At 43.6% G+C, this 15,511-nt stretch overlaps 1 protein-coding gene across 1 annotated transcript in view; it reads left to right on the top strand.

Moving 5' to 3' along the window:
- Positions 1-15,092, top strand: part of LOC147617573 (uncharacterized) — a 63,466-nt gene extending 48,374 nt beyond the window's left edge. The window contains exon 2 of the mRNA XM_086775857.1: positions 14,491-15,092. Coding sequence (XP_086631983.1) covers positions 14,491-14,679 — 189 coding nt within the window. The 3' untranslated portion in view covers positions 14,680-15,092. The remainder of the gene's footprint in view (positions 1-14,490) is intronic.
- The last annotated feature ends 419 nt before the right edge of the window (positions 15,093-15,511 follow it).

Genomic DNA, 15,511 nt, shown 5'->3' with positions numbered 1-15,511 from the left:
GCCTTTGTGTGAATATATGCTCTTATGTGTGTGTGGAGTGTGTGTGTGACAGCATATCTTGATACAGAGTTCTACACCCACTATTGGGCACGGATGACGTTAGTGGGGATGTCATAGTATCTAGTCCATACTATGCATAATGGAGTTGATAGTTATATAGTCTTGTGGGTTGACTACCATGAGTATATAACATACACATTCCTAAAAGGTGAATTTGGGCATGTTCCTGGATTCATCTAGGTATATATATATAGTATTGTGGGTTGACTACCATGAGTATATAACATGCACGTTCCTAATAGTTGAATTTGGGCATGTTCCTAGATTCATCTAGGTATATAACTAATGGAAAGGAGAAAATGCCTAACATGAGGGAAGAAAAGGCCATGTGGACAAGTACAGATGAAAAGGCTTTAGCAATTATTGCCTTGGGTTTAAGTGACACCTATATCCATCATATAGATGGAAAAGATACCTCTTTAGAGGCGTGGAACACTCTAGACACTTTGTTCGGTGCTCAGAACTCTAATGTCAAAAGGTGAAAGTTCCACATACGAAACAGGCAGGGTTACTTCAGCCTATGTCTATTCTAGAGAGACCTTTTCATGACATCAGTATGGACTTCGTAAGCTCTCTTTCTGCTTCAGCTAGATCTCAAAACATAGTGTATGATTGTTGTGGATAGATTCAGAAAGTTTTACATGCTCATTCCATGCAAGCAAACATCCACAGCCGAGGACATAGCTCACTTGTTCATTCAGTATTGGTATCCCATTGGTGGTTTGTCATGGACAATCACATTAGAGAGAGGTCCTAAGTTCACGTCCCATTTTTTGAGAGCGTTGTTTGACAACTTTGGGAGTAAGTTGGAGCTGTCTAGTGCATTCCATCCACATACAGATGGCCAAACATAAATATATAATCAATTGGCCTTTGATGTTCTCAAATCATACTGCCATGACCAGCAGTCGAAATGGAAACAATATCTTTCATTGGTTCAAGCAATTCTAAATGATACTCACTCATCGAGTATTGGTCGAACGCCGTATGAGGAAGAATTTGGTTGCCGGTTCTCATCTCTTTTGACGAGACATGTATCACCGTCTCTAGAGGCCAACAAGACAACCAAAACATTTTCGGAGATAATTGAATTATTTAAGGAGCACCTTGCCAAAGCTCAGGAAGCTTATACGTGGCAAGCCAACAAATCCATGCGAGTTGTCAGCTTTAAGGAAGGGGATTGGGTATATCTCTGCATCATGAAGCAATGGCTAAAGCAAGTGGGCAAGCGTTGTCCCAAGCTTTCATTCCGAAGTTTCGGCCTGTTTCCCATCATTCAAAAGTTGGTGATGTCTCTTTAAAGTTGAAGTTGTCGGAAAGTTGGACTATGCACAATGTCTTTCATGTTTCTTGGTTGAAGCAATATGTAGGTCCAACATTGCAGGATGTATTTGAAAAGCAACAAACAAATACGATTGACGTGGCAGAAGTCATAGAGCTAGAACAAATTCTCCTCCACAGATGGAAGCATGGTTCCGGTCGAAGAATACGACAATTTTATATGAAGTTCAAGTACCGAGGAACCCATTAAGCAGTATGGCTGGATGAAGAGTTCTTTCAAGAGTACCCCCAATTATTGGCGGATTACTTGGAAGCCCTGAACCTGCTGCTAAGTTAATCAGGAGGGAATATCATGTGCACCCTGCATTGGGGTTGGGGTACACAGTGACACACTGGTATCATCATCGGCGCAATATTTGTATAGCAGTAATACCTTTATCTAGGAATATTTGTCGTACGCCGTGATCCCATTGTGAGCCCTCAGTCCAGGGACAGTCAGGCATGAACTACGTAGGTCAGTCCTTGAGCCATAGAGGTCAGTCTTGACTCAGTCCTCTTAACCCACTTGGAGAATTCATTAGATAGGGCATTTAGAAGTCAAATCCATAGCATAAGTTGCATGTAGTTGCATTGATAGGTCTATGGGCCAGCCCATAAGGGGCAATATCCAGGTCATAGGGGGCATATGCAGCTAGTCTGCAGCCTGTAGATGCCCTATATAGGCAGTCGGCCAGTATAAGATGCAAAGAAGCATCAGTCGGCCAGCATCAAACACTTCAGCATCAGGTCGGCCAGTGTGCAATCAGTCGGCCAGGCCTACGGGCAGCAAAAAGAAAAAAAGCGCAGCATTTAATGTTGCTAAACAGTATTTTTTGTCCAAGTCTGCTGGCTGACAGCTACTGGTATGAACCGACCAGCATCAGGGAATCATATATAAGCAGTCGCCTAAATTCAGCATTAATCATTCAGAATTCAGCAAGGTCTCTAAAGCAGATTTCAGCCGTAAATCAGCACACAGCATCCTACTCTCTCCAGGCTAATTATTGAAGCTCCTCTTCCATTCTCAGCCCGCATATGTGCAGTCATATAGCTATCTGGACTTGCATAAGTGGCCCTGAAGAGTCTTCTGCAGAGCCCTTGGATTGGTGGATACTCAGCTGACGTACGGTCTTCCTTGTTGCGTTGGGCAGCCATATAGCTTGTTCTCAAGGATTGTACAGCAGTTCTCCAAAGAAGTGATATAAGGTTCTCAAAGAAGTGATATAAGCAAATACTCTTGCATGCAAATATAAGTAATATTCAGTGGGTAAATTGGGACCCAATACTATGTCGTCTACTTCTCTTCTATTCTCTTTTCTCTCTCTACTTTGTGTATTGGATGTTAAAGATCTTGCCACATAAAGGTATAAAGAAGGCCCTGTTGTGCGTTACCACGATCAACCTCAGCGCATGTAACACATCTGAACCACGCTTTACTGCCTCTGAGTCTATAGCAAGAAACATGTCTTAGATGGAGCATTAGAGTGTAGTGTTGAACCCAAATCACTATGACTATTGAAGGTTGTCTCAAGTCACTTTGCCATTGCTCCGAAGGGGGGTTTGTTGGGTATTTCAAAGACTGTGTGTGTGTGTGTGTGTGTGTAGTACGAGTTGTGTACGTGTACCCTTGTTTGTGTACCCGCTTATGTCTATGTGTGAACAGCCCTTGGTTTAGCCAAGTGTCACCGCCCCATGAGTAGAGTGTTGAGAAAGATAAGGCATTCAGCCTATAAAAGCACGTACTTGGTGTAAGCTTTTACATATCAAATCAATAGAGTATTCAATCATGCAACACATTCTCTTGAGAGCTTTTTCCTCATAGTTGTTTCAGTTTCAGTTAGTTGTTTAATTGTTTTTAGCTTTCCTTACACAGACATTGTATCAGATCCACCAATTGTTGTAACCTTTTTGGTCTCATAGGTCATTTTGGCCTTTTGAAGACGTTAATATATCATTTCATTTCATTTATCATTTCTCTCTCTCTCTCTCTCTCTCTCTCTCTCTCTCTCTCTCTCTGTGCACACACACTAGCCATGATGGACATTTTTAACCCTCCTTAGCTTAGGCCTGTATAACCCTAACCCTAAGGCTCACAGGCAAGTGACCACAGGTACCAAGTGAACTTTGCACTGGGCATGGCACTAGAGATTTGGGACAAGACAGTTTTGAACCTAGATATGCGCATGGGTGACTATCGTAAGAACCTTCACTTCCACCTAAAGACCTTGGATCGGGTTGATGTAATTTTGGGAATATCTTGGCTCAAGGATAAGAACCCTACCTTACAAATAAGTTATGAAAACCATGTCATTACTTTTGTACATAACGATTATCCCATTGTGATTAAGGATTCCCATTTTGTATCTCCTTAGAGGAAGGATATTCCTATTGTATCAGCTATTGATATGAATGAACAGTTAAAATATTTTGAGTATGATGTGTATCTGTGTCGTTTAAGTCTTTTTAAGTGCAATATCTCTTTACAAGATTCTTGATTCATGGGGGTGGGCTCTTCTAATTGTAATAGGTTTTGTTACATTGACGATTCCATCATAGAATCTGATGAATCTTGTGTGTTAAGGATATTAAATATGAATACATAGACGTGTTTCCAAGTGATTTACTTGATGGTTTGCACCTGAGAGGAATGTAGATCTTGTGTGTTAATTGTAATAGGTTTTGTTACATTGACGATTCCATCATAGAATCTGATGAATCTTGTGTGTTAAGGATATTAAATATGAATACATAGACGTGTTTCCAGGTGATTTACTTGATGGTTTGCTCCTGAGAGGAATGTAGATCATGATATTGAGTTATTGCTTTGTAGTTGGCCATATGCGAAACAACGTTATCGGTTTAGTCTGAAAGAAATGCGGAAGAGCCGCCCAGGAGAACCGCGAGCAACGCGGAGAGGACGGAGGCCTAGCCTGGCCAAAGATGGTCTCCGTATCCTTGATCTCGTTGTCGACCATAAGTTGGGGATGAGGGAGACCATTTCACGAAGTGCCCCATATAGGAGGGCTGTGAAGGCCGAAACCCACTATGTGGGATATAGCTGCGAAGAGCAATTGTTGATGTGGCAGCGAGGAGATAGGCAAGCGGTGAAATCCAATGCCAACACCTACCAGAATGAGATGCCCAAACGATGCCAAGCAGGAGTGAATCCGAGACGGAGCCCAAGAGCCGAACAGGCTCTGATACCATGAAAGGAATGCGAAAGAGCCACCTGGGAGAACTGCCAGCAACGCGGAGAGAACGGAGGCATAGCCTGGCCAAAGATGGTCTCCCCACCCCCGATCCCGTTGTCCACCATAAGTGGGGGACGAGGGAGACCATGGGGCGAAGTGCCCCCTATAGGAGGGCTGTGAAGGCCGAAACCCACAATGTGGGATATAGTTGCAAAGGACAGCTGCTGACATGGCAGCGAGGAGGGAGGGAGGCGACGAAATCCAACGCCAACATAGTCATATCAAGGAGGACGAGATGCAAAGGCATTTAAGGGACTGTCTCGAACGGGGGTTTGTATGGCCAAGTAGGTCTCCATGGAGGGCACCCGTGCTTTTGTCCAAGAAAAAGGATGGCTCGTGCGCTTCTGTGTAGATTACAAAGGGCTTAACAAGCTCACAGTTAAGAACGGTTATCCATTGCCCCACATGGATGATCTCGTGGATCGGCTTTGGGGAGCGAAGTACTTCACAAACATCGACTTGAGGTTAGGGTATCATCAGATGAGGATTTGGTCTTGCCATTTGGTTTGACCAACGCTCCAACCACTTTCCAACAGATGATGAATGATTTACTTCATCCATATCTGGGAAAGTTTGTCGTGGTGTTCCTCGATGACATACTCCTTTATAGTAAGTCATTGCATGAGCATGTGCGGCATTTTAGGACTGTCTTGCAGATATTGAGGTAAGAGAAGCTTTATGCAAAGGACTCCAAGTGTGATTTTTTTAAAATAGAGCTCCTTTATTTGGGTCATATCATCACTTAGGATGGTATATATGTAGAGACCCAGACAAGGTGAGACAAATTCTTGAGTGGCCAGTACGGCACATTGCCTGGCAAGTAACGCAACAAGGTAGCAAAATGCACCATTATGGGCACCTTCAATTTGCCCCTAGAATCAGTCCATCTCAGCCCCTTACAGTCCAAACACAGGTGTTCTCTGTGCACAGCCTGTGGACAGCAGTAAGTGGTCATTGTACATTCATTTACTCTTGCAAAACAAGCAAATACATTGGCAACGGTGGGGGCCCTTGATCGGGTAATTGGGACCCAATCTGGTGTTCTTTGTGCCATCTCTATCAGTTCAGTGTTCAGCAAGTATTAAGCATCGATATTAAAAAGCTTCCACAAAGCAAGTGCATGTTATAGGGGGACATGATGCTCACTAGAAGGCCTTTGCCCACCATTGAGATCCTCTGCTTGATGTGTACTCAATGTAACATGTGGAAGCTTGAACGAATTTGGACTTGTGAGTACGAAGGACAATAAGCGAGTAAACTTGCTAGAGAAGGAGAGAAAATAGATGGAGAGAGAGAGAAAAGTATTCTTTACACTAGATGGGGTTGCAAATACCGACCGAAGGGCCCCCTTCCGAAGCAGTATTTGCTTTGATTGCTGCAGTGAAGATGATTACAAAATAGGGCTGAATTTGTTGCATGTGTAGAAGCCTTTGTTGTACTGATCCACAGCCCTAAGCCTGATTAAGAACAAGATGCTGAAGCCTGATTTACACATGATTAAGACAGAGAAGAGAGAAGAAGAGAGAGATTTGTGTCAGGGTTTTTCTTTATTTTATATGATACAAAAGGCTGCTTTATGCTTGTACATGGTTGACCCTTGGTCAGCCACAAGGGGGTGACCTTCTGGCTCCTTTCTACATATCTTCTACTTAATGCTACTTTACTAATGCTGGAACGACTTGATGACTTGCTGAGAATGACTTCATGCTTATATATTATCTGGAGATGCTGGTTGGCTAGTTGCCCTGCTGTTGATCATAAAATTTCTCATAGATATATGAACGCCATCTGTAAGAAGTTCCATGCTGAAAGTAGTGGAGTGTCCAATGAAGCTACAAAATCATCGACAATAGGTTCACCATTGTTGAGAACATTATCCAACAGTACGTTAACCACTCTTTGTTGTGTCGTTGGCTCTAAAGGTGCTAGGTCAGTCTTTGTTTCTTCATAGGATTCAATTAGTAGTCTTGAGATAATGAATCCAAGAACTTTTCAATTTCACCCATTTGTTCTTCTAAAGTCGTGCTAGAAGAATCTTCATTTGTATCCACTGGTGTCTAAGGAGAAGGTGGTAACTTTGAAATCTTTGGGAAAGTCTCTGAAGCAAGGCTAGTACGAACATGAATTCCATGAGCTACTACATGCTTGCCTTTTAAATTATGTGAGCATTGAACTTCCGACTCGAATTCTAAAGTTGAAGGTTCCACATTAGTGTGTTGTCGAGCATTGGAACGCTTCAGGTGCACGAACCATTTATGGTTTCCGAAACAGGTGGTATTGAGACCAGGTGTCGAAGCATCTTTTGAGTTGGTTGAACCGGATATCCGATGTTGAAAGTTATCAGTTTGCGTGGAGGTATCACCAATGTGACGATTGCTGTTGTGATCGAGAAAACAATCACTTGTCATTGTTACCTGATAATGTCGCCCATCTTGATTTTGATTTGGAGAAGGTCCACGAGGATTTTGATGTTGAAAATACTGAGGCCTGAAAAACTCATGAGAGCCAGAAAAGCTGCTACTGAGATAGGAATATTGTCCCTTATTGGAGGGTCTCCGATTTGGAGAATTGAGATCCAGAACTGGCTTTGCATAACGAACTGCCAAGACTAAGGTGAGAGGATCATATTTTTGGACACCGGAACACGAGGTGGAGCTCTAACAGTACGTCTTTCAAGTTCATGAAATTATTTGCTTGCATTTTTCTAAATAAACATGCATGAAGTGACTCAGACGAGGTGTTCGGAGCTTTCAGTTTTGCGCTTTGATCCTGCATAGGACATTATCTTCTATAGGCATATATGAGCAATCAAGTACATTCAGGTCAAATGTGAGCGTGTTAAGAGTTTATGAATATGAACATTGATATACATGGATAAATACGAGCACTTTGGCATGGCTCAACTCCCTTTGGCTTTTTGTATTGATGAAATTACTGAAGGGGAGAAAACAGCAATTAGGGTTAGAGTTCATTCATGGGAGACATACACAGAGAAGCAAGGGAGAGAGAGAGAGAGAGAGAGTTGTGGGGATAAGTCAACTCACCAAGTGAGTGTGTGACTCCCCTATCACACATGTATATTGCACTAGTACACATAGTGCACTTAGTACATTAAAAGTACTAAGTGTACTATGTACTATAACTTATGGGCTTGTACACACTATAAGGGTGGGCATAATGCCTTTACCCCAACAACCTCCCACTTAAAGGCAAAGTGCCCTTAAGTAAAAGAAAAAAAATCAGCATGTACATGATAATATACAAGGCCATATCAAGGCTGAAAATGGCCTCATCCAATGCCCATCAAGTGTCTGCAATGAGCAAACCGCTCCGGAGGCAAACTCTTCGTCAACAGATCAGCCGGGTTGTCATCCGTATGAATCTTAACAAGCTGAATTTGCTTGTTCTCTATCACCTCTCTGATGAAGTGATACTTCACATCCACATGCTTCGTCTTTGCATGAAAGACAGGGTTCTTTGCCAACTGAATGGCACTCTGACTGTCACAATGCAACAATGGAATATCCCCTGTATAACCCAAATCAACCACTAACCAAGATAGCCATAATGCCTCCTTGCAAGCCTCTGTGGCTGCAATATACTCGGCCTCTGTAGTAGATAAGGCAGTGCACTTCTGCATCCTGGATATCCATGACACAGCACCTCCTGTGAATGTAAATACATAACCGGTAGTAGACTTCCGGTTATCTGGATGACCGGCATAATCCGAATCCGTGTAACCATGCACTAATGCATCCTGTTTGCCAAAACAAATGCACAAATCCTGTGTGCCCTTCAGGTATCTCATGACACCTTTCACTGCTTCCCAATGCTTCTTGCCAGGGTTGGCCATGTATCTAGAAACCACTCCCACTGCAAATGCAATGTCCGGCCTAGTAGCAACCATGGCATACATGAGACTGCCACAAGCTGAAGCATACGGAATCTTGGCCATATCAGCCCTGTCTCTATCCGACTGTGGGCTGTCCATAGCACTGAGTTTCACATATGGAGGCAAAGGAGTACTAGCTTTCTTCCCCCCGTCCATATTGAACCTCTGCAAGACTTTGCCAATGTATTCCTTCTGAGACAAATACAACACATGCTGATTTCTGTCCCGAAGTATCCGCATACCCAAGATGTGATTTGCATCACCCAAATCCTTCATATCAAAGGTTTCATGCAGCCTCTTTTTCAATGCATCCATCTCTTTACGAGATTTCCCGGCAATCAACATATCATCAACATACAAGATGAGGATCAATAGACTGCCATCCAAAGCTTTCTTGGTGTACAAGCAGTGATCTATGTCACTTCTCCTGAATTTCTGGGATTTCATGAATGTATCAAATTTATGATACCATTCTCTTGGTGCCTGTTTGAGCCCATAAAGACTCTTTTTCAGCTTGCATACAAGCTTCTCCTTTCCACTTACTGCATAACCCTCTGGCTGCTGCATATATATCTCCTCATGGAGATCACCGTGAAGAAAAGCAGTCTTCACATCCATCTGAATCAAGTCCAGATCATCATGTGCAACCAAAGCCAACACAGCTCTAAGTGTGGTCATTTTGACCACTGGAGAGAAGATCTCATCAAAGTCCACACCATATTCCTGCTTGAAGCCCTTAGCCACTAACCTGGCTTTGTATCTTGGCTTAGCATCTGATGCAACTTTGAGCCTGTATACCCACTTGCATGGCAAAACCTTCTTGCCTGCAGGCAAAGGCACCAACTTCCATGTTCCATTTTTATGCAGAGAATCCATCTCTGACTTCATGGCACACTCCCATAAAGCCTTGTCTGCCCTCTGTAAAGCCTCTTTATAACATGAGGGCTCCCCACAGTCAGTGAGCATCAAATAGTCAACCCCTGGAACAAACCTGTCAGGGGCTCTGGAGGGTCTAGTGGACCTCCGTACCCAATGACCATCATTTGCAGGTTGCTGTCCAGCCTGCATATCACCCATTGGTGGCTCCTGTTCCATGCCATAAGGCTGAAATATCATGCCCGGTATATCCTCTAACTGTGGTATATCCATAGGGATATCTTCTGCCATCTCTGGCTGTCCATTTGGACCATTTTCAGCACCATTTAAGGGCTGGTTTTCCTGCTGTAATGGCTGATTTACAGCCCTTTGTTGTTGTCCATGATGTCCATCATCATCAAAGATGACTCTGCCAGGCTCCTGTTGCCTTGCAGGCTCCTTATACATGCATGTTTCATCAAAAATGACATCATTGCTGCGTATGATCTTTCTATTCATGGGATCCCAAAGTCTATACCCCATTTCACCTCTGTCACCATATCCTAGGAATATGCATTTGTGAGACTTAGGATCAAGTTTGGTGCGCATTTCCCTGCGTATGTGCACGTACGCAACGCAACCAAACACTCTCAAGTGCTTGTATGACGGAGGCTTCCCTGTCCATACTTCTTCTGGCACTTTCCCACCAAGCCTCGTGTTAGGTGACCTGTTTATAAGATGAACGGCTGTCATAACAGCTTCAGCCCAAAAACCATGAGGTAATGCAGCATGTGACAACATAGAACGGACCTTCTCCTGTATGGTCCTGTTCATCCTCTCTGCTGTCCCGTTTTGTGGAGGATCATAAGGAGTAGAGAGCTCCCTCTTGATGCCTTTAGCATCACAAAAGTCCTGAAACTGTTTGGACGTATACTCTCCACCATTGTCGGAACGCAGAGCCTTCAGTGTTTTGCCAGTTTGATTCTCAACATGAGCAACAAACTTCTGAAACACTGAGAATGTATCACTCTTCAAACGAAGAGGATAGACCCACACCTTGCGTGTGGCATCATCAATAAAAGACACAAAATATTTTGCCCCTCCCAAAGAAAGCTGAGGCATCTCACATACATCTGTATGCACAAGCTCTAACTGAGCATCTTTCTGTCCAAGAGCTTTCTTGTGGGGGCACTGTAGTTGCCTACCATATATACAATGCTCACAAAACTGAAAACTTGAAAACTTTAGAGAAGGCAAGTAACCCAAACGAGACAATTGCTCCATTCCCTTGACACTCATGTGTCCCAACCGGCTATGCCACATAGAGATTTCCGGCAGCTCGGTTGCATTTACATTAGCATGGTGACAAACACCTGCATGCATAAAGTAAAGAGTGTCCACCTTAGAGCCTCTGGCAACAACCAGTGAGCCCTTACTAATCTTCCACTTTCCACTACCAAATGTGGTAACATAATCAGCATCATCAAGCTGTCCAGTAGAAAGCAGGTTCTTCTTGATCTCAGGCACATGCCTGACATCATGGAGCAAAAGCTGTGAGCCATCGGAAAATACAAGCCTCACATCACCTCTGCCAAGAATTTCGCATGCATGGTTATCACCCAAATAAACCACTCCTTCATTGCCATCAGTATACCTGACAAACAAGTCTCTGCAACCTGTGACATGAAAGGAGGCACCTGAATCAATGATCCATGAGTGCATACCATGACCACCTGTAAGAAGTGAATGGGCATCAAGTGAAGACGTAAATAGGACCTCATCCTCACTGCCACCTGCATGTGACACATTGATTTCTTCGATCTTGACTCCACTTTTGCCCTTTGGCTTTACATCTTTGGCTTCATCCTTCTCTTTGTCTTTGCCTTTTCCCTTTTCTTTTTGATCATTTTTCCATTTGTAGCATTGCTTTTTGATGTGTCCCTTCTTGCCACAATAATGGCATTCCAAATCCTTTTTGGAGCGAGACTTGCTCCTTCCCCTTTCTTGGCTTTTTCCCCTTTGCTGGGATCTCCCACGTGCATTCATTGCATTGGACTTTCCAACAGAGTTGTTTTTCCTGTTCATCTCTTCTTGAAGAAGAGCACCCTCAACATCTGCATATGACAGCATAGCATTCGAATTGCTAGTGGCTGTCCTAAATGTGTCCCAACTCTCTGGCAAAGTGCATAACAAAAAAGTGGCTCTGAACTCATCGTCCATTGCCAATTTTTGATTAATGACCTGGCTGACAATACCATTAAACTCATTTAGATGGGCTGTCATAGATGCCCCTTCCTTCATCTGAAGACCTATGAGTTTCTTCAACCAATACACTTTGCTTGAGGCACTTTGTTGGGCATACAAGTCCTGCAATCTCTGCCACATTCCCCAAGCTGTCTTCTCTTCACGAATGCTGAAAAGTAATGAGTCTGACACAGACAACATGATAGTAGATCTTGCCAGCTCATCCATATCTTCCCACTCTTCAGCAGTAAGAGAAGCGGGCATCACACCCCTTTCTTTGATAGGCTTGTGCTGCTTTTTCTGGAGCAACACATTGTAGCACTGGGTTTGCCAAATATCATAATTATGCGAGCCTTCGAGCTTCTTGATGTGAAGCAATGAAGAGCTGTCACCTGTGGTTGCCATAGCAAAATGCAACCTGTCAATGCCTGACTCCCTGCAAATGTGCAAACACTGCACCAAAAGCACACAAAGTGCTCACAGTTTTTCTCCCAAGCTTTATCTCCCACTGCGGAAGCAAGAATGCAACTTATCTCCCACTGTATGTGATGAAAACACCAAAATCTGGTTGCTGCAGATTTTGGACAGCACCTTGAATGTGCTCTTTTGCCCTTCCAAAGTACTGTACAGCAGTACCAAGTGCTCACCAATGATGTACCAAACCTGTACCGGCAATTTCAGCAGCTGAATTTGAACCTTTTGATCACTCAAAACAGTGTACAGCCATGTCAAAACATGCACAAAGATGTGCCAAATCTGTACCAGCAGGTACAGTAGCAATAAATGCTCTCCTGGCTGTCCAAATGAGTAAAAATCAGACTTTTACAGTCTCGAACACTGCATAAAACAGTCCCGAACAGAAATTGGGCAAAAGCCCCTTGACTGCAAGCTGATTTTTGAGGATTCAAGGCATAAATGTCTTGCCTGCTGCTTTGCCAAGCTCAACAAGCATACAAACTTGAAAAGCCCCTTGATTTGAGATCAATTTCTGATCATGCATGGTACATTGGCGCACATGAAGGCATCCAGAGTGTTCACGATGCTTCCCCCTGGCCACGTATACATCCAATACATGAAAGCCCCTTGATTTACAGGCACATTGAGTGCTTGTAAGGCATCAGCACATTATCCACGGCATCAAATGCGATCGCCTACATGCAAATCAACCAAATTGGCACAAAAGCCCCTTGATTTGCACTGCAATTTGCTGCAATTTTTCCCAAATGTGCGATTTTTCACATCATACAGCATGTATGAGTGCTTAATTGCACAATTACATCAAAAGCCCCAAATTTCGACATCCAATTTCCTGCAAATTGATCCTGATTTGACCAATTTCCTGCAAATTGATCCTGATTTGACTAATTTCCTGCAAATTTATCCTGATTGTGACCAATGTCACCCAATTTTGCCAATTTTGCTCAAAAATTGAACAATTCGGCACCTGTATCTGCTCAATTAATGATTGCACCTGCTCAATTGCAAATCCCAAGAAAAAAAAATTGAGGCAAATACCTTGATTTCTGATTTTTCTCAATTTGCAGGCTGAATTTTGATTGCAGATGCTGTTGCAGGAGAGGGGGGCAAATCTTGCTGATGTTGCTGCAGAAAGAGTGCTGCTATTGATGCTGATGCTGATGCGTTGATGGAGAAGCGCCTGCTGTGCTGTAGCTGATACGCGTATGCTGGGCAGCCCTTGTCCACGTCACCTTCTCTCGAGCCCCCCTTACGCCGGCGCCTGGTAGCCGGCTTGTACTGCCGCGAAGAGTGGCCAGCTTAAGCTGGCGGTGACGCTCAAGCGAAACGCGTGTGTATGTTATGGCGAAAAGTCAAGAGTCCCGACGGGTGCAGCCAAAACAAGAACCACGGCGGCCTTGTGTATTCACCTGTTTCGCCTAGCGCCAAGCTGACGACTTGGAGTCGACTGCTCTATCCGCCTTGTGGCCAGCGTTACACGGCGCTACAGGGAAGCGATGCACGTGTCCTTGACTCTTTTTGCTGCCCGTTGCTTTGCCCGTCGATTCCAGCGCCACGCCTTGTGAGCGTACGTTCTTTGTGTCCTTGGCTTCTTCGCTCGCCTAGAGCCAGCCTACACGCCTGAAGTCGACGGGCTCCTGCTGCTGCACTACTGCCGGGATGCCTCTGAACTGCGCTAGTGAGTAGCTGCAGCTTGCTTGACCTGCATGGGCCACCATTCGCCTTCTTCTCCACCTGCGCCTGGGAGAGCAGCACTGCTTAAGGCAAGTGATTCAAATGGGCACCAGCACAGGAGAGAGATTCAAATGGGCACCAGCTCAGCAGGAGCCATCAAGGAGAAGAGGGAGGGACCAAAGCTCTGATACCAATTGAAGGGGAGAAAACAGCAATTAGGTTTAGAGTTCATTCATGGGAGACATACACAGAGAAGCAAGGGAGAGAGAGAGAGAGAGAGAGTTGTGGGGATAAGTCAACTCACCAAGTGAGTGTGTGACTCCCCTATCACACATGTATATTGCACTAGTACACATAGTGCACTTAGTACATTAAAAGTACTAAGTGTACTATGTACTATAACTTATGGGCTTGTACACACTATAAGGGTGGGCATAATGCCTTTACCCCAACAATTACAAGCGTTATTATGTATATGCTAGTGGTTGGGTAAATGCTAGTGTAATTAGTTATTTAGTTCCGAGTGTGGGGCATGTGTAACGTAAATTGACTTAAAACTGAGATGGTTTTAGCTGTGAAACTTGTTTGTTCAAAAATAGAGGATCTTTTTTGGATATTAGATATTTGTTTAGTGTTGCTTCTAATGACAAAGTACTCATTTCCACTTTTGTATTCCATTACAAATTACTCATAAAAGTTGCAACTTCTTGGAAGCAGGACATTGGCCCACTAGATTCACAACCTATTGGCGAATTCGATGAACAGTGGGATGGAGTAAGGGATGGGCCACCATTGCATTTTCAATCTTTTAGGCACATGCCTCGAATAAGACCTGGCTCCACCCCCTATCCCGAACCTTATCCTAAACCCTACAGGGGCCGATCAACGAGGCCTTATAGCAGCTAAGAATCGGTTCCCGTTTGATGCCACTATTCTCTTGTAATGTAAATATTGGTGGACCAATACTTATGGCATGCACGTTTTGCCGTATGTATATTATGCTATTATAAACCATGCTTCATGGAGAATGTGGATTTATGGCTGCACTACTTCGTTGCTATCGGGGCCAATGGAGCCAAGAGTTTCTAATCCTTAAGATGGAATAATTCACAACGAAGCAACCGACTGGAGATTGTTTGCTCAGACCCATAGAATCCTTCAAGCAAAATTAAGGCAGTGGACAGAAAAAAGGATGAGCCATATCGCTTGCATATTCACTAACATAAATGTCAACGTCAATGTAACTGTATAAAAACCAAATTTAGGATTTTGAATTGGCAGTAGATTAATATGTGGCATCTTTTTTGTGCATTGCAATATTTGTGAGTCCACCTATCAATGTCTACATCTGCAAGCGAGGCACATTTTTGTGAGTGAAAGTCAAGTCAAGTCAATGTCTAGATCATTGAATTCTTATTGATGTTGATCTATTTTATGGCATGAACAATACGTAGGTTGTTTTGAGGGGTGTGTGCCTGCGTGTGTGCGTGTGTGTGTGTGTTAAGAGTGATTGTGAGAGTGAGTGAGTGAGAGAGAGAGAGAGAGGTTCATTGTAAGATTGAATTTTGGGGCTATAGATATGCATGGTTTGGGGAATATATGCCTACGAGGTAATTCTTCTAAATATCATATAAAGAAAATTGCAGAATTATGAGAGAGGGATGAATCTGTTCTTTGGATCAAATGCGCCCTGTGAATGATCTCACTTAGACATGGCTAGGCTTAAATCACCTCAACA

This window comes from Cibotium barometz, chromosome 36 (assembly GCF_041138505.1).
Source record: "Cibotium barometz isolate CiBa-2024 chromosome 36, ASM4113850v1, whole genome shotgun sequence".
Classification (NCBI taxonomy): Eukaryota; Viridiplantae; Streptophyta; class Polypodiopsida; order Cyatheales; family Cibotiaceae; genus Cibotium; species Cibotium barometz.
The sequence above is the reverse complement of the archived record's forward strand: the minus strand, read 5'-3'. Positions and strand labels throughout refer to the sequence as shown.